The following is a 24765-nucleotide window of genomic DNA, read 5'->3' on the forward strand; positions in this document are numbered from 1 at the left end:
TAGCATATAAGCCTACGCTTCTATTCGGATTTAAAGCCGTCCAGCAAAGTGCATAAAAGAAATCTCTTTTACTTTATGACTTTTTGCCTTTATAGGATCGTGTGGACGGACAGCAAAGCAGAAGGACGTGACAGATTGATCCAGTCTGTGTGGAGACTCATGCACTGAGACATAGCAAGTAAAACTTTAAACCTTTGCTTGACCACGACAAACCAAGATCACATGCATCTCTATCTGGTCTTTAATGCTGCTTTATGATGGGATAACCTGATAAAGATTTAGATTTTCTCCTCCAACTCTTTCTTTTTTCAAACCATTTTTTATAACGGCCGTCTTGGTGTCTGTCTGTGTCTGTGTTACATGGGTACCATACCACTCAATGCTTGGGGTCACGTTGTTGCCTCGGATTTGAGAAAGTAACTTCAGTTGTTTCTCCTTTCGACGCGTTTCTATTCCACCAGATGAAAAACTGCGTGCAGATGTGACAGGAAAGGATTCAAATAACTAAATTGCTTGAATTTTCTGTCATTCTACGTTTCTGGCTACTTCTTGTCCCCCACATTAGTCTCCAAGGACACATGCTGCTGACATTTGATAAAACTGGCACGTAGTTATTAAATTAATTAAAGCTCTTCTGTTGCAAATATACATCTTGTTATTTGCGTGGAATTATTAATGAAAACCAAAGTACAATTTGTATTGTGTTGTGTTTTTATGTGAAACTGTGATTTAAAATGACACATGACTTTTAGACATGAACTGCATCCAGTCAACCAATGAGGTAATCGTATTCCCAAAAAAATAAAATCTGTCATTATCTTTTCAGCCATGTTGTTCAAAACTGGTATATGACTCTTTTTTTTTCTGTGAAACAAAACAACATATTTTGAGAAATGTGTCAGTGGTCAATGTGGGACAGTCTGCGTTCTTCAAAAAAAATCTTCTTTTGTTCTCTGCAGAAGTAAAAAGTCATACAGATATGGAATGACATGAGGGTGAGTAATGGAAGAATTTTCGTTTTTGGGTGTTCTATCCCTTTAAATTGCCGCATTTCAAGTGAAGGGGCGGAGAAATATTTTCTCCAGGGACTTCATGGATCATGAAAGGGGTTTGTTCCGGTTAAGTACTTTAATTAATTAATGATTCATTAGTGTTGATTTAACACCAAATTGATTCTAAATTCAGAAGCGAGGCCCTCTCATTGATTTTTATAACTCTTGGCTTTGAACGTGTGTGTGCATGAGTGAGTGAGTGAGTGAGAAAGAGAGAGAGAGAGAGAGAGAGAGGGGGGCTCAGTTTTAATTTCATTTTATCAATGTTAAAGTTATTTAATTTTAGCATAATTTATGTTTTCCACCCTTACAGCAGCAAAAATGGTTCCAGCAGTGTATGAAGACACGCACTAGAAACTGCACCAAGTAGCACCAACAGAACTTGAGTTCTATTGTCAAACTCAACACAGCTGCAGTACTTATAGTCAATAATAAAATGTGCTATTAATGTGTCATTGCGGCTCCATTTAGCCGTTGATCGTGACAAACATCAGTTTTGGCAGCTTTGGGACATTTATGATGCATCTGTATGGAAAACTATAGCCACCGGATTTGTCTACATTTCTGCAATCTTACATTCAACGATTTTGAGGCCATTTAGGTCAGTGGCGCTCAGAATGTCCAGCAAAACATCAATCAGCTAAGGGTCTAAGTGTCTAGAGCCCTCTTTGATTCTTTGAAGAAGCGTATGTGTGTGTGTACCTATGTAATTAAATTCCCTGAAACTTCAAAACACCCTGTTATTTGCAGCGAAGAGGAACACATATAAATAAATAACTCGACTCGCAATTAAATGTTACTTCTAAAAAGTTATTTTTATAAGACATGAGAGCGAAATGCTAATTGTGTTTGGATTAAAAAAAATACAATTGCGAGACTCAGTTATCCCTTTGAGGATAAGCAGCAAAAGTGAGATGACAGCATGCTGGCAGCTATTAGAGTGTCATATTAAGAGAGTTTCTCTCTGCTTGGTGACACCCCCTACTGTGATAGAATTAAACCGTAATGAGTTAGTATCTTCTTTAGCTTGTATTTAGGTTACGAGTCACCTGAACTGTAAAACTCATGTGATGGAATGTCCAAATGCTGTGTCTGAACCCTACCTCGAACTCTTCTCCATCATCCTTCTCCAAGACTCAGCGTATCGTATGCTTTGATAGCAAATAGAAACGCTGTGGGAACAGAGAGGTTTGCTACAGAGAAATAAAAATATATAATAATGCTAATTGGATTGTCATCTCTTCTCTGCAGATGAAGAATGGAGTGGTGGCCATTAATGTCCTTTCGACTGCTAAAGGGGGAATTACTGCCAGCTTGAATTTTCTCTAATGTAATGCTGCTGTTGGTTCTGATTTGATGCACAATACCCTCTTTTCATATTTGCAAGAAGCCACTAATTCAAAAAACAAACGCAACAACGGCACCGTTATCGCCACGATACTGTCGTGTGCTTATGTCTGCATGCCGCATGATAAATGGATTTACCGTAGAATGAAAACAAAATGGTAAATTAATTACTTTTCGTATATACCTAGACAGATTATATATTAATCCCACATTAGAGATGTCCTGTCAAAAATGTAATCAAATTAACAGCATGTTATGCCAATTAATCACGATGAATCCCTTATTACCGTTTAAAGTCCCCAAATGAAGATAATTTTTGAACATTATTGTGACATTATTGTGCTAAAGACATTGACACTAAAAGACATTATTGTGCCAGACAAAAGCTTTATACTGAATAAACAACATGTGCCTATGATTGCATATTATTGTTATTGAGTTCCATAATGTTTAATTTACAGCAATCCGACTTTATATTTCATGTACTAAATCTTCAAACGTCACATGATGTCCAACTGACATTTTCTGCAAATCGTACATGGCAGCTGAAATTATAAATCATTAGTATAAGCTTACACTGTAAAAAAACAGTAATTTTACAGTTTTATCAAGAAACCGCAATTCTGTCAAAATACACCAATAGACGGCCAATTTACAAATCGGGCATAAAATAACATAAAACATGCAAATTTGACAAAACCGTACACATTGTAATACAAGGCTTTCATAAGAGAAACCATCTGCCGTATTGTTTGGGTTAATAGACGGTTTCAGCAGTAACAACATAAACGTTATGCGGCCTGAACTTAACTTCTGGTAAACCTTTGCAAAACACCAACAACTGTTGTGTATTTCATTGAACACAATTAATATACAATAAAATATGAAATCAAATGAATAAAATCTAAACTGAATATGAAATAAACTGTTATATTTTAACCCAACACAGACGGAAAGTTAAGTTCAGGCCAGCCACATGTGTGCGATGAAACTGTAAATAAACAAATGCAGACTTGAGTTGCACCAATGTCTTAAACAACTGAATATGGTGAATGCACGCATTGCACATCTCCTCAACTATTTTATTTTAAATAGTTACAGTACACTTGAAGTGTCCTTATTTGTCAACTCAATATGACGATGTGATTAATTTTGTCTGCAGTACATTACGGTTCGGAAAATAGTTTGAGCCTAGAATTACTAATTGAATGCTTTTTGACAACCAATCAAACAAAAGCGGTTTTAATGAAGTTAGTTCACCAATAAATGTATCCGAAGTTTGCCGGAAACGGTCTGCATTATTGTCTATGATGACAGCTAATTTAGATAACATCCCTAAAAAAACCGTGCCTTCCAAGAAAAATGTCAAAAACGTTATCGCCGAGCTCTCTCCTTTGAAGTTAAATAAATATGTTGGTTCCGATATTGGATTGAATTTAATTAGATCGGCGGATCTCCAGTCGGTTTTAATAACGAGGATTACAAGCCCCCTTCACCACCTACCCACAGAAAGCGGGAAAAATAATCTAAGACTTAAATATTCCTTCCCAGATGTCAGAAGAGGGAGAGAACTCTGACTGAAGGGGACAAAGAGAGGACACAATCTGCTGAGACTCGCACAATTGCCTCAAGAGAGGTATCATAAACTGCAATAACAAATAACAGCCGCGCATGCAGCACGCACACACGCAGATCCAAACACTCCTCTGCACTAAACCTTGAGGACATAATGCTCAATTTGCAATTAGAAGCGAAAACCGGTAATATAAACAAACATATGATTCGTCTAACTTTGAGGGATGCGTACAGACCACACGTGCACAGCGTTGGGTAACAGCTCAGTTTATTTCTCTTCGGTCACATGTGCAACGTGTTACAGTATAAAGAGCGGCTGAATTCATGCAGTGAACTCTGAAGAACACCGACTTTTCCTTTCACTGCACGATTTCACTTAATCAGGAAGCTGAAAGAGAGAGAAAGATATGCGAAATGTGTGAATGATAAAAGTCTTCGCTGACTGGAAATGACATCAACACAGGATTGTTAATTGACAATTTCAAAGGGTCATGCACTTGACTTGCTACTATTACCAGTAGCTAGGAAAATTCTCCCTGCTGTACTATGTACTGTTTATTATTTTGCATATTGTTACATAATTGAGAGTCAAACACAAAACTCAACAGGACAAACTTGGTTGGACTTTATTAAATCACAAAACTATTTTCCTTCAGAAATTCCGCCAGTAATCATTGGGTGAAACATGGCTTTGCAATAAATCTGAGCAAGATGTCCAAGAAGAAAGCAAATGGAGTCATATTTAATTTTACGTTGACTTTTAATTTGAAAAATGTATCCCAGCAGTTCGATTTAACCCTGTAGATGAACATTTCTTACCTGTAAGGATAGCCGTGATATTTTGATCTGAAGATGGAGAGAAGGAAGCTAAAGAAGAACACTACTAAACCAAGCCCAACGAGACAGATAACTGTAAAGAGAGGAAATAAGACAAGCAAACACACATTGAGTTTTCCTATCACGATGAGCCAAAAAAATGCTAACATTGATCAAACCTAATTAGAATGCAGCTGTGGTCTTTTATAATGGGATTAAGCCGCTGGTGAAAATCTCTTTTCATGAACTTTGATCTGAGAGCTAATCCCAAACAGGCATCTTAAATGAAGCTATTACTAATGAATGAAACAATAATCGCTACTTAAATGCTTATAAAAAACACATCGTCAGCTGTTTTTTCCTGCGAGGAGAGAGTGTCCAAAATATGATAACCTGATGCATCAAATTATAAGGTGACTTTGAAGATTAGTCAATAATGCATTAAACAGTGCGAGACTGAAACAAAATCACAGTGTCTTATTTTGACCTAAATAGTTCACACAAAAATAAAAAAGTTTATATTACTTACACACTCCTTCATGACTCATTTTATTATGCAGAACACCGAAGAAGATATTTTGAAGAATGCTGATAACCAAACAACAATGGAGCGTATTGACTTCAAATGTATGGATGCAAAACCACTAAGGCATTTTAGTAAAACAGGTTTTGAACAAGATAATGGTGAAAAAAGGAAGACAGAACTTTTATTTTTGTGTGAAATATCCTTTATAAAAACACAGTGATGTATCATGGTAAAGTAATAGGAGGTATCAAATGGTAATACTGTGGTATTTTGTCATAAAGGTAGGTGACAATAGAACGGTCAACATTTTTTAACATCACAATTATAAGGCACAAATTGATATAAATTTATAAACAAGTGCTTTGTCTTGTAGTTGTCTGAGGATTCTTTATTATTACGCAGTATTTTCATCACTTTTTTCCATTCACTAAAACCGCCCTGCGGTGTGACAAATGAGCTTTTACAAGTACAAATATTCCACGTAGTTGCTTAACTAATGAGGTCATAAAAACGTCTAACAATAACCAAATCGCTAAAATGTTTTTTAAAAATAGTCATAGATGAAGTACAGCTTGATGCAACGCAAGCAGCTACTACAAGTACGTGTACCGCGGTATTAAAGCGTTGTGTCATCATTTACTCTTGTCATTTCAAATCTGTACGACTTTCTTCTGCAGAACGCAAAAGAAGATATTTTTAAGAATGTTGGTAACCGAATAATGGCGCTTGCCATTGACTGTTGTACGGACACAAAACCAATGCAAGTCAATGGGTAAATGGGATCTTTTGTGTTCAGGAGAAAGAAGAAGAAAGAAAGTCATACAGGTTTCAAATGACGAGAGTAAATAAAGAACTATCCTTTTAACACCGTACACAATGAAACTTCAAAGACATTGTCCAAAGATGTATAATCAACACCTCAAAGAATGTAATTCCATGGTACAGTACTATAAGCGAAAGCTCACGATTAAAGCAAAAGGTGCATACGTGAGAGTCTTTTGTGTAACTAGTAAACATTAAAGTGTGACACAATGGCAGCTGCTGTTTAGATGAATGAGAAGCTAATCAGAGCTTAATCAAAGTCTGTTAACCTCTTCAAAAGAGGGGCACCTCCAATTACACCATACTGCCAGCAGCTCTCCTCTCCAGATTAGTCATACAGAAACAGCCTCTTATACACAATACACACACGAAGCAGGCTGGCCGTACGCAGTTCATCTATTTCAAGTTCCCAAATGTATCCAACTTCGCTTTTAAGTTTGTTGGAGACCTTCGCACGTTGGAGCCCATTATCATTTCAATTACATATTATTACGGAAAGCTTTCCCAGAAGATGAGCCATACGGCCGTTTCCCGAAAGGATTCCGCGTTGTGCGATAATAGTTAACGTTAAGAACTGAGATGTGACATTCAAACGGCGCTAAACATTTATTTTCAGGGTCGTCCGCTTCGCGGGGGTAACAAATGCGACGTTGCGTTGCGCTGAGGTCGCGTATGGCTGACTTCCTGCGACGAGCAGCTTGCTGTAAATGTTATTGAGGCGGTGTTTGATACCGAACGCTTTCTATTCTTGACGATCTTCATTTAGCATATTGTTAAAGGTTTTTTAAGGAAGTGTTTCCATGACAACAGCTGGGTTTGATCAACCACCGACTGTGCCAGTATTTTTACTTTGCATAGCAGCAATTAACATTTTAAGTCACCAGAGGTTCCAGTTTGTTATCTAGCTCACGCTAGCTTATTGAAAGCACCACACTGAGTGAGCTAGTACGCCTTTTGATAAAAGTAACAATTCAATACGCTCAGTGCTCTCATTCCGTGTTGTACCTTTATATTTTGCTCAATGAAATTGTAAAGGACGGATTATGAGCCTCCATTCAAGGGTGTTTGGCAAACAGATGGAAGGATAGAGTAAATAATGCTCTATGTTATTACTGCTTGCATATACTTTTATTGAGTGGCTGAGGTCTGTGATCATTTTTATGACCATAAAATGCAAGTTTATTATATTGCCGCATTGGCATTCGTGCATCAAACATCTGGACCATCTATCTGATACAAATCCATCAGACGCCAGCTGTGAGCAGTTTAGAAGCACATGCTTATTTTATTCTTATTCTTTTATAAAGAAGACCAGGGCTTGTCACAAGGGCTATATGTCAGTAATCATAAAAAATGCACAAATGTTCGTTTTCTCCGGGTTTTGCAATAATGTTGTCTTAAAGTAATAAAATGTTTGTGAATTCAATTCTCAAAACAAAATTATTTTTGTTATAACTTTTTTATTACATGTCATGGACTGTCATGTGTAATATTATACAGTTTATGAATTACAGTTTATTGGACAAAACAATGGTTTTATAATAAATGTTTACATTTTTGCTGTTTAATGAATTTGGTGGGGTAAGTCATACAATGTAAAAAAGAACACCTTACACATGTCACATTACATCAATGTGTTCCGCGTAAAGTGCATTTTTTTCAAGGTTAGCAAAAGATTAAACAGTGTAGTCCTGAAATGAGTAATTTTCCTCTTGTAAAAAGTGCAAAAAATACTCGAGACCTCCTCTGTACTAGCTTTCTGGACATTCATAATGAGTTTTATTACCACTTAAAAACAATTGTCTGATTTATGGTTTAACATGCCATTTATTCTTGTCAGAAGAGTTTCACTTTACTTTTACAAAATTACGCTTATGATTTTAAATATACAGTTCTATGCAAAAGACATGTGTTTTCACCCCCCCCCCCAAAAAGGTATTAAGCTGATTATCTTTGCAGGTAAGTTTCTTCAATCGCCTTGGAAACTTTGCTACAGTTCTTCCCTATTTAGTCTGTTTCAGTTTATTCTCTTTCTTTATGTAATAGACACGTCTCAAAGATGGTGACACCAGATCTCTGTGTGGAGTGCCGGCTGTTGTCACACTTCTTGTGCACACATCTTACTGGAGTATTATGGATAATGACAAAATAAATCTTTGGAAATCCTACTGACCCACTGTGTGTATGTATATAATTACTATTTATAAAAGCTCTATAAAATATAATACAATATATTACATAGTTATAATAATATAATATTTCACATATTGAGTCAAAACAACTAACACAGATTCTCACTCTTCCAGTTTGACCACTTCAACTATGTTGGAGAAGCCAATAATCATTATAATCTCATATGATGTTGTATTACATAGTCATTCAAAGCACACTGTTACTGTATATTGGTAGTAACAAACATTACTTTTTTCTGTTCATTTATTTCAAGCTAACCACCTTAATGTAACTCCAGAGTCCAGAAATGTTTTACATAAATGTGAAAATATACAGTGCTTAAATATCTACTGTAACATTGCACAATTTTTAGACATGGACAAATACTTCTTGCCATCGGCATAAACAGTAAAAACATTAAAAGCACTGCTTACGGTACATTTAAAAACGATTATGTGAAGTATTGCAGTTTGTTGCCCATGTCTTAAATATAGTTATTTATTTCTCTGAGAGAGCCCAAGAATATGTTATATTTAATATATATTTCATGCGTTCTGACTTCTTTACAATGATAAATGTGCTGTCTTCTCATGCTTGACATGGTCAACTAGTCAAAAAACGAGTATTTCTATGCTTTCAGAATGTTTTTTTCGAACATGAAAATCCGTTTTGTTACAACTTTCCTTAGTCCCTACGGCAAGGCCAAAGAAAAAACCCGCCCACAAATCAACCGACGAGTGATAGGAAGATCGCTTACCATCAAGATTGGCTGCACTGCGTAAAGATTGGATGCGCTGTGGGCATAGTGAGAGAAGTTGCGATAGTGAGAGAAGTTGATGTGTGTTTGTTTGTCCACTAAAAGATGCCGGACATGAACCGAATGCGGTAGGTAAAACGGAGTCATATGTTTGTGTTTTGTTGGCAATGGGTGCTTTAGTCCCCCCCCTGCACGGTATGTTTTCGGATATAATCGTACAGCTGTATCAGTCTTTTATAAATGTGATCAAACTAAAGACTCTACGGATATTTGAAGGGTGCGATACTATTCTGTAAGCACTGAAGATTAACATGAAATATGCAAAAAATGTCTGAGTTATGGCCATCGTAATCCTGGCATCGTATATTTATTTACAAAGAGAGCATGCATGTGCATATGACTCACGCCGGGCACAACTCATCAGTCAAAACCTATTACTCAAACCCCATCGGATAAATCAGTCAGTGTGCCCTTCTCGTGTACCTCCAGTGGGTGACAGAGGGTCGCCCAGCAGTGCCTACAGTGCAAACATCTGCCTCAGCGGCAGGGCATTCCTTCTCCTCTCGCACCCCAGGGAAAGTGCTTCAAGATGGGCACTGAACCCTCCCTTTATCCCTCTCTGTCGTCTTATACTTCAGCTCACGATTTTCTCTTTTCAGTTGAAACTTGGACTAAACCAAACTAAAGTAAATAAGTGTAACCTCACATTTCTTCATTGCTCTCATTTGTAATAACATAAAGCAGCCCTGCAAATATATCTGTATAGCAAAATACAAGTTGGCACATTTTCTCGTCAATTCCTAACATAATCTATTCATCCTTCACTCTCATTCTCTTTTAAATGACCTGCTGCCCATTGACTCAAGCACTCGAAACCTTTTCAGAGGCTGACTGATGAGATTATTATAATGTAGATTTATATATACCTAATGGTCAATTAACAGTGACAGGTGTAGGAAAAGCCCTGCGCTGGGCGGACGAGGTGGCACCGCTGGTTTAATTATCCACTGAGCTAAGGTGACCTCTGACCCTGGTATGGCGGATGACGGCCACTGCAAATTCAGGGGGCCCACGGGAAAATGTGAGCCTCAACCTCTGGAGAGGGCAGGTTAAGAAGGTATGTGTCGCTAAAAGCACTCGCTAATTAAACTCTAAAGAATATACAATTATTTTAATAGGCATTATTCTGACTGTCTAGATTCATATTTCTGTAAGTACATTTTAGACATTAACATAGAAATTTTCATTAAGATGTCAAGCAGTGGTGCTCATGTAATGTAATGCTGATGGAGATGCAGCTCTGATTCGGGCCTGTAATGTATTGATTCCATTTTTAAGGAATTCCTTTTAAAATTTTTGGACCCCAAGAAATAACCAATACATACTACTATAGGTTAATCTCCACAATACTTCCAAAAGCATCCGAAAAGAACATACATCCATAATAAAATGATCCATGTGTCTTGTGACAAAGTATCTGTCATGATCCTGCCTCTCCTTGTCTTGGTTTTCGAGTCTTGTGGCAGGATCATGTCAGTCCCATGTGTTTTGTGTGGAGAAAGAGCATTGTTTTGGTTTGACAAGCCATGCTCTCTCTCCGGTGTCACGTCCTTTAGTCCCGCCCCCTTGTTTCCCCGGTTAGCGGTCCATTAGTGTTAGTCTTGTCTCCAGCCCTGGTCCATCTTTCCCTTAGTGTTTCAGTCCCCTCACCTGCCTCGTGCAATCCTCCTGTTAGCTTTCCCTTAGTGTTTCATCCATGTCACCTGTGGCCACTCTCCCTGTGTCATCAGTCCTTGTTAGTCTTTCCCTTTATCAAGCCCCAGTTTCCCTCTGTCCCTTGTCGGTTCATTTTGCACACTTTGCATATTTACCCTTCGTCTGTCTGGATTACCCGTGTTCCTGTTCCCTAGACTCAAGTTTGTGGACTTAGTTTGTTATTCTTAAGACCTTGTTTGTTTTGTCCCCCTTGTGGGAAGTTTTAGTTTTCAGTCTTGTTTGTGTTCATGTTTTCCCCATCGAGGGTCTTTGTTTTGAAATAAAGTCTTGTTGTTCGACACATGTCTGCCTGCGCTTGGGTTCTGTCCACAACCATAACAGTATCATAAGAACTAGTAATGAGAGACACAAGAACCAATGAGATTTGAAGCCAAAAACATGTCATTTGAATTTAGCACTCTTGAGTTTCTTTTGATTCAATTTTACTACAAAAGTGGAAAATAAAAATATTCTGACATAAACCTATAATTTGTGTAGAATATATACTGTATATTTTAGTGTTTATATATCATTATATATTATATAGCATTCAGAACAAACAGCGATATAGATCTATTGATATTTGAGGCTAACCTAGCTAGCTGTTTATCCATTGGTGTTTTATTTTAATCTCTTGGACTCTTTTTGCACACCTCTTTGTGATTTTTGGAAATAGTTGGAAAATAGTTCCCCCAAAATTAAATATCCGTCATCACCCTCATGTCAAATGAGTATTTCTTCTGTGAAACAGAAATTAAGATATTGTCAATGGAAGTCAATGTGGCCCAATGTTGTTTGTTTACCAACATTCTTCAAAATATCTTCTTTTGTGTTCGGGCGAAGAAAGAAAGAAATACAGGTATATAAAGGCATGAGGATGATTTTTAGGTCAACTATCCCTTTAAGCCACGCTTCAAATTGTGCGAATGTCATTATTTTTCATTTCAAAAATATATAACGAAGTGACTTTTGGAACATTCCCACAGTTAATATAAAAAGTTAACCTGTGGTTACTCTGCAACACATGTCTAAACTCAAGTCAATTGACATAACGTATCTACTTGAATTGCCATTTGGTTAAAAGAAATAGAAAACGATGGAGAATAGTGAAGCTAATACAACACACATTGTTTTCTCGGAAAATGTGGCTTAACAATCCGATTCAATTCTGTTGATTTGAATGGGTTCAATTTGGCCTACAATTATGGTCAAAAGGCAACGAGATTAATTCTGCAACAGTATTAATTCTATTTTCACTTCAATTAAAACTGATTTGGGGATTTGAGTGGAATGATGGCAGTGTAAAAAAATGACCTGTGCACCGAATGTAAACCGTGCTACATATCCATGACTGCCAAAACTCATCAGGTCTAGTAGTGACACAAGCACCCTCTTCCACACACATAGAAATAGCAGTTTACACAATTATCCCCTCACACACACACGTGCGCGCACACACACACACACACTAATTATAATCATTTGTTTCCCTGCGTTTTACACAAAGGGCTCTTTTCTCTTTCTGTTAGGCCCAAATTCAGAAATAAAAAGCACTTAATGCGAGGCCAGAAAGTAACTCAACATTTACATATTACCCATAATTCAAGCTATTAGCATATCAAATCCTGTGATGCCGGCGTGATAGTGGGTTGGAGGCCATCATATTAAGTGGTCTCCACAGCTAATGCAGTGATAATGCATGGAAAGCCATTTGCGGCGTTTTGAAACGATGTTCGTTGTTTTGGGAACCCCTTAGAACTGCTTCCAAGGAGGATTGCAGGGAATGTGACGTCAGGTTCCCAAAAGAAAAGGCCTGGAATCAGTACACGTGCCCATGCGAACCTTAACCCGTGTGCAAGACGCAGACCCGTGCTCTTTTATCAGCAGGCGAACACACTTTAAACACGATGAAATACACAAACTAAGACACGCCATTGTGTATGCAGAGGAAAAATAGACTTCTCTTGATCATTTTATGCCTCAAAGGATATTGAGACCATGACTACGGAAAGCTTCGAACTTATTGACGCGTGTTTGCGCAAATTCAAAATGCTCTTTTTAGGAGAATGGTAGAGGTGTCTGCCCTTGCAAAGATCGCTGCCAAAATGGAAGACGCAAATACGTTATGCGTGTACTAGAGGGCACTGGGTGGTTGCTAGGGCATTACTAAGTGTTTGCTTTACAGACCCAGGGGTTGACCCAGGTCAACCCCGTGTGTCTGCTGTCTGGTTTAAGGGCCACATTCAATGTAAGCTATGAGATTTTGTTTATTCAGTCTTATCCAACAGGTAAATATTGTGAGTTTCAGGGAAGGCGTCACCTCACCTCAACCAGAAGTGCTATGATTTATGTCTGTGTGATCCACATAACCAGTGCATTATGCAACAGGTTTAATAAAATTTTTAAGGACTGCATCAAAAGAGGAAGAAAACAAACTCACTTCGTCGTTTGCCCACATCTCCCTTGGAGGTGGCAGCTTCGTTCAGAAGAACCATTCCCATGGTGATCGCCGCATCTGTGATGGAAGTTAAGGAAATGGCTTTCTCTTTAAAATACACAGATTCTTAAAAGAACAGTTCATGAAAATAATCCTAATTGACTCATACCACCCGGATGTTCAATATTTCTTTAGCTAAACATATGTCTAGATGTATGATATAAAAAAAATGTGTGTTCACGAAAAGTAAGTAAGATGGCTTAGGGTAAATACATTTTCATTGAGGATTTTCTTGGGTGAACTGTTCCTTTAAATCATGCTTACCTGTGTAATAAAAACATCCCTTAATCTGTCATTTCAGTAAACACAATGAAAACACAAGACACTCCTTAATTCTGAGCACACTTCATTGGGATGTCTTCTCCAGCCTGGGGTGAAGTGGCGATCGGTGAGGGGTAGAGGGACAAACGCTACAGGTTGTAGTGGTAGTTGCTAGAAGCTCCTTTTTTCTCTTTACCAGCGGCTGAATTAGATTATAGCACTATGATGTGCCCATCAGACACAGTCAAGAAACCTCCCGTACTTACAGTGGAAGTTCACACAGAGATTGATGTTCAAAAGGACATGCCCAACGATTTTTGAACTGCGGCAGCTAGATGGATTTCGACCACCAACTCTCAACGACTACAGTTTTTGCTTTTGTAAAAACAGCAATTGAATTGTGGCCAATTACTGTTTGGTTACAAGCATTCTTCCAAATACCTTTCTTTGTGTTCATCAGAACAAAGAAATGTATACAGACTTGGAACAACTTGAGTGAGGACATGAAGACGGAATTTTTTTATTTTGGAACAAAACTGTTCCTTTGAAATTGTAAATCAGTTTAAGTAGACCAAAAAAGTTTAGATAAAAGCTTTAGCATTGATTAAAATATACAATATAACATTTATGTTTTAAGCCGGTATTCAGAAAACAGAAATTTTGATTACCATATACTGAATCTTCTACTCAACTGCAGCTGTGTTCTGAGACCTTCCACCTTCTCACGCCTGTATCTATGATGCTAAGGCATACAACCTGTGGGCTGTAGCCTTAAGCACTTTCAGATAAATCCTACGCTTGGATCTGAGCTTCTGAAATAATAATGACTATACTGAAGAACCATGCTGCCTTCTATTCAAAGTGGGATTTTTCTTTTTGATATTTCCAACTTTCAAACATATTGGTGTTCCTATTGCCAAGTGCTTGAAGGATGGAGCAAAATATCATTTCATTTGCCTAAATTTGATTGTTTACGTTTTCTTTACTCATGGAGCACTAAACGACAAAAAAATAAGCTGGGCCTGGTGCGTACTTACCTCGAAAAGAGAACGTATTTACAAAGACACATCCTAAATCCCACAACGTTTCAGAAAATAAACAGATCTGTGTTAAAAAATGTCAGTGGGTTATTAAGTTTCACTTCATTTACAGAACAATGCGACATGTTTATTGTGCCCAGCGAGGTTTTATGGCAAAGGATACTTAACAGAAGAATAATGTGAGATTCAGCCACAAACTGAGCCTGACTGCTGCCGTGGATATAGCTCTGAAAAAGACAGAGATAAAGAGAGAAAAAATAAGACAAATAAGCAGACAATAGACCTTTCAAGCTGGGCTTTCACATGGTCCCGTGGATGTCAGACACTGTGGCTCTGGGATAAGTACGCCTTTGTATTTATGATGCCAGAATGAACCTACACACACACACACGCACTGACATTTCCTTTAAAAACGAATAAATAAATAAAAGCATCATTCCGTTCAAGGTCAGATAAAAGAAAATAGTCAAAGAGTATTCATATAAAAAAGATCTATAGGTCAGGGCAGATGCTTGGAGAGATGAATGGAATATAAACAAAACTAAAAAGAAATGTTGAAAGTGAATGACAAAAGCTACATTGGATAAGTGAAGACCATCACTTCACGCCTTTGTTAAATCATCTGCATTATCAAAACATTGGTGTAAAAGCATTGTGACACAAGCAAGATGCTGCTTCATGTGTGGCTGAATCACGAATCTGCAGGAACAGCGCAGACAATCTCAAAGAAAGAAGTTGAACGCTTGGTTTCCACACGTGAAAGCTTCAAGCAGTTTGAACTGATAAAATCTGTCAGCGCACACGGATAGCATTGTTAGCATTGATAGCTCACGCTGTTTATAGCCTGAAGGAATTCCTCTTCGCAGTGAAACATAAAACACGCTATTTATCCGAAATTAAGGCTGTATAAACATTTAACAGGTGACTTTTTTCGTTTGCCAAAGTTATGAGAAGCATGGCTTGAAAAGACCTTGAATTTTTTTGTCAGAACTACTGTTCTTTTATTGATATAAATCTGTTTCAAGGCTAAACAGTTCACTTTAGTTTTTTCAGCAAATGGTGGCTTTTTACATTGAAAAAACTGTAAACGGTTCCCTGGGCTACTTGACAGAGTAGGTCTATGTGTGTTGGGTGCATTTTTTCTCAAAGCTGAGCTTCACTTTATACTCCAATCGCACTGATGCAACACGCAAACACACATTTTAATGCATCTTTAATACAATATTTCAATAACTTAATAATAGTTCGCATTCCTGTATCTCAGTGGTTAGAGCAGGGCGCAAGGTCAGGGTATTGCACATAGTCAGAAACAAATGTATAGTCCTTGGATAAAAGTGTCTGCCAAATGCATAAATATAAATAAAGAGCAAAGATGGCAATTGCTTAAAGTTGGACATCCCTTTGGGTTGCTACGGAACGTAAATAAGAATTACAAAGGAGTGTTATAAAAATAAATACATGGAAGGATATTAGGATCTGAGTTTCTTAAAAGCGGTGTGTATATCTGATCACTGAAAAACTGAGAACAGACATAAATCTGTTTCAAATAAAAAATTTTCATTGTATTTGCTTCATTTGACTAATTTCCCATTCTTCAAAACATATATTACAATTGTGAATTATGTTGCGTATTCTTATCAGATGCAGAAGAGAATGGTATGAAAAGCATGGCATTTTTCCACCGGTATGATAACACCTGTCAAATCTGTTTCAGATGAAGTCAGACTGAGCATTGCGAATGCAACTAAAATGATTCAATAAACTCTGCTCGGTTTATTCTATCATCACTTTGTCTCCTGCCTGCTGTTCTTCCACTACATCTGTGTATCTGCCTCATGGTTGAGTAAAAGTGTTACTGTAAATACAGAGCTGGCTATCTTCAAGTAGCATACAAGATTAGAGAGGTCTAGTACGAGTATTGAACCGAATCGAACCATAGAACCTTCTGGAAAATAATGCAGTTCAACTAAAACACATATTTTTCACGTTATCCGTTACACACAATTCTTTGACAATTTCTTCTTTAAATCATAAACCGTCTGTTTTCATAAATAACATCATCTGACCTTCCTCTCACTGCAGACTTGGCAACCCTGCTGCTCCATCTGCAGGATCTAACATTTACGTATAGTCATAATTAATAATTTGTGTCATTTTATTTTAATTTTGAAAGAATGCCGTACATAACAATGCTCTCTAGTATGTTCATCTCTGCATGCTTTAGTAAAACATTTTCATAATACATCTAACCAAAAACCAGCTTAAAAGACTGATTGATTTGAGTAAAAAGTCCTACCGGAGGGAAAATAAACCTTTGTTATGCTCTAAATCTCTAAAACAGAACTTGACTCGAACTCGGCGACAAGAAAGCACACGGACCCGAATGCTGCCGTAAGCAGCTTTGTGGTATTGAGGCCATTGTCACTTGGAGGCAAAAAGACAGAAAAAGAGGGATATGAAAGGTTTTGAAAGGGAGGGGGCCATTAAGGAGAGGATATGAACAAATAGGCCACTGCATTTATCATTGTCACGTCACCTGTCACCTGAGGGTTAACGCATCTTGCTAACATTTAAACACAGTCACTGCAAATTTTCATATTAAGGAAAACAGCATTCATATTAGAAGCACTTTTAGAGCCAACTTCGAGACACTATTATATTATTCTACATGCGTATCGGATCTGCGTAGTGGGCATGAATGGTGTCCTTATAATCAATCATTTGCTGCTTTTAGAAAAAAAAGGCTTTTCAGTTATTTGGAAACTTTGTATGTTAAGTGTCTAGGTTCTTTATACAAGGTTCCTTTATAAAGACATTACCTAATTGCAATCTGTGGGTGGGCAGGTTCAGGTAAGTTCACTAAACCACTAGTGTTTGATTCAATAAAAGAGAAATAACACAACAAAACATACAAATTTTATAAATTTAACATATAAATTAAGACGTTGAACACACAATGTTTAGAAAATACAGTCGACAGTGTAATGCTGCATTATTTGTTGTTAAATGCGATTTACAAATATTAAATAACAAAAAGTGTGAATGAAGAGTTGTGATAAATTGTGATTCAGTAGTCAAGTGACAAGTGTTGTTGTGTAGTCACATGCTTTCATACACTGTTAATGTTCATTTATGCACTATTGACATCTGCTCTGGTTTTTTAGGCAATACGTTGACCACTCGTACCCATGATGCGCTGGGGTCAGTATTTGATGAATCATGACACATCATCACATTTAGTGTTGATGTGTAGATGTGTAGGTGCATTAGGATGATTCTTAACACCCACATGCGTTTCATTTAATTAATTCATTTTGACTCATGCACAAAGTTAAGAAAGTGCATCGTCAATTCAATAAATGTTTTGACTTCTGTAGCTGTTCTGAATATTAAACTGTGCAATATGTGGACAATTTACGACAATTAAATATTATTAGACTCATTTGGATTTAGCCTCTGTTCAACGAGGGAAACAAATCAACACCAAAAACAAGTGCACAGCATACAGTATAGAAATCAGCTTTCCAAACCGAACAGGAATGATGTTGGAAATGAGTGCATTTCTGGGACAAGAAAGATCCCTCAATTGTAAGCAAACAACACAGAAAAAAATGGAATAAATAGTCTTTCACCAGAACTGTGTGGTTTGTGTATTCCATTGACATCTTTCAATAGTGTCCAAGTTAGGATACATTAGCCTATCAACACATTAATGTTGACAATATGAAGGTAAATGCTGAAAACATATTATGTGGTGAGAACATTAATATTAAAAAAGAATTTTCCAGGAGCAAGTGTATGAAATTTAGCGACACCTAGTGGTGAGGTTGCGCATTGTAACCAACGGCTCACTCCACCCCTTCCTATTGAAGCACTTCGATGGCTGACGCAGAACTAAAATGTTGTCACGTTTTTACTTCTTTGCTTAAGGAGACCACATATTTACAAGGGATGCAACGATACAGCTCACCCAAGGTTCAATACGTAACTGTTTTTACCCACAGTTTTTGGTTCTGTTCGGCTGTGTTCGGATGGCTTGGCACATTAAAGTGTTTTTTTCATTGTTATATGCTTATGTGACAGAAACAACAAAAAATATATACTATTTGTGGCAATTCTCTTTTTTTACTTGACTTATTTTAGTAAAATAGACTTACTTTTTTCTGTTTCAGCAAAAATCTACTGATGTATTTGATAACTTTACACTGGCAGCTCACAGCAGTTCTTGGTTTACTGTTCAACATGTCAGATAAAATAAGCTTCTTTAAAATAACGTAATGCAAACTTGCAATTGCTGTAATGGAAGTAAACAAAGGCACGTTGCACGTTTAACATTGCGAACACTAGCGCTAAATGGGTAATATAATAACAATTAACAATCTGCGCCACTGCCATTACAATAAATTGGAAGAAATGCAACGCTGCTATGCCAGTAGCTGTCCGAAGGGCGCTGTCGTGTTGCAGGCAGCCTCGCTTCACCGCTCGACCACTCGCTTTTAGATATTTACTCGTGGGGATGGGTTTATCCATCTCAGCGCACAGGCATACAGACAAACACGGACAGAAACCGTTCAGAGAGTAATTAAGTGCACGGAAATCATTTTAAATGCAAAACCGGAAAAAAGCACTTGACTTACGCTTATTGAACCGTGGAGGTCATACCGAATGGTTCAATATTATATTGAGAATTGTGGCATCCCGAATATTTATGAAATGCACTCTGTAGAGCAGTTTTTATGATAAATGCATTTAAAACACAAAATAGTATTTTGTAATATGTATTTGATAGCGTTGGTGAAAATATCTTCATATTTTAAACATTTACATTTAGCAGACGCTTTTATCCAAAGCAACTTACAAAGAGTTCAGGGAGCAATAAGCGATATGTCATACAAAGAGTAGTAGTACCATAGGTGCTTTGTATCAAAATACTTAAGTGATTGTGTTTTTGTAGTTTTAAAATACCGCAAAAAAAAAGGTTCTGGCTACATTTAAACATATTTGTCTTAAACATATGGCTACAAAACATATTGATCATTATTGTTGAAATGTAGAAACGGTGTAAGCTTTATAAACCTCGGAAAACATAGTTATGTATATTATATTACATGTATGTCAATAGATGTCTACTTTCCAGTCACTTACATTGTTTTGATACTGCCTCAATAAAAAAATAGTATTTCCTACCACTACTGCCAAAACTGGATAGGACAAAAACCTTTTTGCATATTTGTTTTTTTTAAAAAGACATACTGTGCCCACGATTGTTTAAAATGGAGAAAAAACGAACAAACACCAAAATGGGTGTCGCCAACGGGAGATTTGGTCAGATTTGGCAAACACATGTACAGTCTGAAAATATGTGAGAGATCCCCTCTGTGTAAATTGTTTTATTGGGTTATTACAGAACGTTTAGAATTGGATTCAAGAAATAGATTTAGTCAGAAATGTCTTGGGACGCTTCAGTAAATGGTTTAATGGTGTGTGGGGTTCTTAACAATGCCACTAATTTCCTCAAGAGATCAGCCGACTGTAGTGCCTTGGGAGAATTCATCAGCTGCTGTACTTTTGCGCTTAAAAGCATGACAGAATAATCATTGTGCTTTACTTTTCTTGGAGAGCTGGAATTCACAAAACGTGTTTGTTGGCTTTGATTATTTGCAGATTAAAAGTATTTGTACTTGTTATTTGTTTTGGGCATATTTGTAAATAAAAACCCACTACACGTAGACAACCATGTGTTCAACGTTCTGCAGAACACCAAAATTGATGTTCCACATAACAGACAACTAACCCCATCAAATTATGCATAAGACTACATTATGTTTCCATTCTACCAGCGCAGAGGAGTTTAATCTCAGATTTACATAAATAAATTTGATGTTTATAGTGTGATGCTCTACAGGAGCAAAGGAAATTATATGTAAGGTTTTATATTTCACATAAACAGTAAATCACTAAATGCATCTTCCAACATTTACATGCATGCATTTGACAGATGCTTTTGTCCAAGGGAACTAGCGTTATTATTATTTTTTAAAAGCACCGTTTATGTATTGCCAAAAAAAATGAATCCACGGCCCCATGTACAGTAACATGGCAATAATTAAAATTGTCACTGCAAATCTTCATGTTTTTAGAGCCCACTTTAAAAATGCTTCAAAGTTTGCTGTTTATCAACCTCGAACAATATTAACGACGTGTTACAGCACAAGAGATCAAATTCTTATGTTTAGCAACATAATAACATTTCCCCACGTACCAAGTTTCCAATAAACAACATTACATATGAATTCATCGGCATGCTAATTTTTGGCTCTTTTCTTTTTTTATACCCTTCATTTTCCACTTGAATGGCTTATTTTAATGCTGCTTTCAATCTGTGAAACAATACAAAGCTCTTACTCAAAAAGCCATAGGAACATGCATTGCACATTAACGCGATGACATTAATCCAAATTGCAAATTGCAGCCGCGCGCTAGTCGCAATGACAAATACTTTAATACTCTTTGCACGCTGCCGATTGATCTGATGAATTAAGTGTTATGTTTCCTTTACTCAGACGAAGAAAAGTTGCGGCTGACTGTACTTAGTAAGAGAAGTGAGGAATAAAACACAATCATATTCATAAAGTTCAATGAGTTTACAGTGTCTCTTTTCTTTAACAATTGTTTTAGAGAGTGCATAATGAAGTTGACTTTGAAAACTGTAGGTACTGTCCAATATTGGAGACAATCTAGAAAATGTCAACTTTTGTAAAAAAGTAAAGAATAATAAAAGAAGTTTAAAATAAGTATAATTTACATTACAACAAAAATATTATTTAAAGGTCCAGTGTGTGAAATTTAGCGGCATCTATGGTTAAGGTTGTGACTTGCAACCAACAGCTCGCTCTACCCCTCCCTTTCGGAGCACTGCGGTGGCTAACACCACCGTAGTGCTCCGATGGAGATAACGTATTTATAACACTTTGGTTCTCCGTTTAGGGCTACTGTAGAAACAACATGGCGAATTCCATGCAGGGGGCCCACGGTGTATGTAGATAAAAATAGCTCATTCTAAGGTAATAAAAACATAACGCTTATGTTAGGTCTTTATACTCCTCTGATGACATAGTTATGAATATTATTTTGAATCTGTCAATAGATCTTCCAAAAAAACGGCACACTGGACCTTCGAAGAAAATACCGCACTGGGAACAATTTGGACATATTAGGGAGGAACTTTTATTATAAATGAACACATGTCAAAGCATGTCTCCATGACAATCAAACAGCTTTGTGGTTTTAAGACCTTACATGGTGTCACAGGGTTCATTCTACCGGAGTTAATATGTATGACATTCCTGTTTCTAGTCTCACATACAACAAATTTAATGACCCACACAATAGGCTGTGTGTTTTGGAAAAAGCCCTGCTGTTTAAACTTCTACATTTCTCACCTAATTGCCGTAATGGCCGACTAAATTAGCAATCCTGATGGATAATACTCCATTTCCTACCGCAGAAGACAAATTATCTTTTCCGTAAACATACATTGGGCAAATTGTTTTGATGTAGTAACCTTTGCAAATCATTCTGTTCCTGATTTTTCTCAATGTTGTTAAAGCTTCTCTATAGAAGGTCAAATGAATGAGTCAGTGATGGAGATAAATGAGAAGTCAACAAAGCAGAAAAAGACGAAGAGAGAAACAGATATATCATATAGTAGGTGAGAGAACGAGGTTGGGGGGTTTGGGATATTAATTATACATCACTGCTTAAGGAGGGAGTTCAGCAAAATTTACACAGAAGCTATTCATTTTCAGTCTATTTTTAATGATGCCAATGAGCACGAACAAAAAAAAACTTTCACGAGACAGCGAATTAACAGGGTCTCTTTATGAATGCAATGGAAATATATGGTAATAAATAAGAATGCCATTATAATGCAACTTTTATCGCGTCGGCGCTCGAGTCCGTGTAACATTTGTGTGTGTTTTGAGTGCTAAATAGCCCCTGAAAAGGTCAGGTATTTTTTTAGACATTTCGTGCATCATCAGTTTAGTGGTGAAACTGTGCCAACAACTCAAGTGCTCACTCAAAAGTGCAATGGCCTTTCAGAATTTCGACCAAAGCAAACAAACAACTGAAAATGGATTTAAAAAATGGCTTTTCGGAAAAATATATATTATCGTCACACATCTGTCATGTTATCAGCCTGCTCACCCTGTTGTTGTTTTTTCAGTGAATCACAAAAGAAGACTTCATTATGAATAAAATCATTATGCACTCCACACAGTTTTAGAGAGACCAAATGATGTCAAATTCAAAAAAGAAACAAAAATTCAAAGTGAAAATGCAATAAAAACTTCCATATGACTCGTGGACCGACCAAAATTGAAGTCTTTATGACAGTCTAAAATCATTATGCGGTTCTTAAATCAAATATGGTATGGGACACCAGTAACAACAAGTTGTCAAACCTGAGTCACAGGCTATATAGGTTTGGAACTAGGGTAAAAAGTAACATGATTTGAATTTTGGGTGTACTATCGCTTTAAGAGACAACCGCATCTATGAGTCTTGGAGGCTTCTGAGGAACTTTGCGGTTTCTTCAGGCAGATTGAATGTTTACTCTGTGTGGGAGCAACCTTTCATTACCCCTACACTGTCATCGAGCATTACTTCTCTACTCACTCAAGTGTTGGTGATGCGCTGACACGCGCAGTGGTTCAGTGTTGGCATCATTGTGGCTTTTGTTCCCTTCAGGCCTGTTACTCCTTCCAATGAGTCCCGGCCTTGTTTAAAGATAAGTGTGTTTTAAAGGAGATGTTAAATATATTGAAATGTTGATGGTGGATTTAAAGGGACAGTACACAAAAAAGAACCTGTCATTATTTACCCTAGTGTTTTTCTCCCAAAAAAAAGCAAGAAAAGTCATTCGCATGATGACAGTGAACAGTGACCAATGCTTCAAGGTTAAAACAGGACGCATCTAATATGGCGGACGTTAAAGGGGTAGTATACCCAAAAATAAAAATTCTGCCACAAAAGAAAATATTGTGAGAAAAGTGTTTTTTGTGTCTAATGTATACAATGGAAATCAATGCAGGGCAACGTTGTTTGGTTCCCAAAATATCTTCTTTTGTGTTTTGCAGAAGAAAAAAAAGCCATAAAGGTTTCCAATGACATGAAGTTAAGTAAGTTTGGTGAACTATCCCTTTAATAACATCATGTCGCTGACTCATGTCTTGATATGATGATATTTGATGGTATTAAAGTCTGATTCAACACGGCTTACAAAACTTTTTTTCCTCAAATGTCTGATTTTGCATTCTGAAAAAAGTAAGGTCACATAGTTTGGTAAACAAAGACTAAAGTTTCATTGTTAGGTGAACTATTGCTTTAATGTTGTGACAGCTTCTCTGTAGGGTTCAGTTAGTGATGATGGGTCTTTAAATATGAGAACAGGTTTGAGAGAACACTGTGCTCTAGGTGCCTTCCAAATCTAGAGTACACGCCGTACCGTACCGTCTGTTGTATAGATCGTGTTTCAGTCAGAGGTTTCTGAATGGCAGACATCTCTCCGCTGAAATAAGAGCTTGTTTAGGGGTGGAGTGGTTTTCATTCAGATCAATCTCTAGAGCGCAAGCTCATCAGCAGTCTGCTCCGAGAGGTACTCGGATGAAGCCTGTATGACAGCCAGAGAACCAGCCTCACACTATGAAGGGAATGAACCCGTCATTAAGAGAGAAAATATTAACTCTGAAAATGATTTGGTTAGAAATGAGGCAATGCACTATGAAATCCTAAAATCAGTCAGGATTCATGTTGATTCTATTATTTTGGTGTATTCACTAATTATAACATAAAAATGAAAAAGGCACACATTAACACATTAATATAAAACATTTTTTCAATTAGATTTTTTCACAAATCAAAATAGAATTACATCTATTTAGCATTGGTGCGATTATACCTGACTACGGAGAACCATGCTTTAAAAACACACACAAAAAATGCTCAAAAATTAAAACCCCCTGTACTGACATCTTAAAAGTTGGCATTTGCATGGAATTGCCCAGCTATACTTTTAGGACAAAAAAATACAAATATAACACACTGGATATGCATGACACATACTTTCCCTCAAGCAAAATGCA

General features: G+C 37.0%; 1 protein-coding gene across 2 annotated transcripts in view; it reads right to left on the minus strand.

Moving 5' to 3' along the window:
* Positions 1 to 2771: 2771 nt before the first annotated feature.
* tusc3 (tumor suppressor candidate 3) overlaps positions 2772 to 24765 on the minus strand; it is a 63818-nt gene continuing 41824 nt past the window's right edge. The window contains exons 7-11 of one of the 2 annotated variants that reach the window (XR_013786981.1): positions 14784 to 14847; positions 13263 to 13337; positions 5320 to 5378; positions 4794 to 4884; positions 4228 to 4362 (exon numbers count right to left, since the gene is read on the minus strand). Coding sequence is in view for 1 of the 2 variants with exons in the window: in XM_079461636.1 (XP_079317762.1) it covers positions 4347 to 4362; positions 4794 to 4884; positions 13263 to 13337; positions 14784 to 14847 (246 nt within the window). In the remaining variant the exon portion in view is untranslated. Of the gene's footprint in view, positions 4363 to 4793; positions 4885 to 5319; positions 5379 to 13262; positions 13338 to 14783; positions 14848 to 24765 lie in introns of both variants that reach the window. The other variant, XM_079461636.1, reaches the window with a different exon arrangement.

Source organism: Barbatula barbatula (genome assembly GCF_947034865.1).
Source record: "Barbatula barbatula genome assembly, chromosome: 8".
Lineage (NCBI taxonomy): Eukaryota > Metazoa > Chordata > Actinopteri > Cypriniformes > Nemacheilidae > Barbatula > Barbatula barbatula.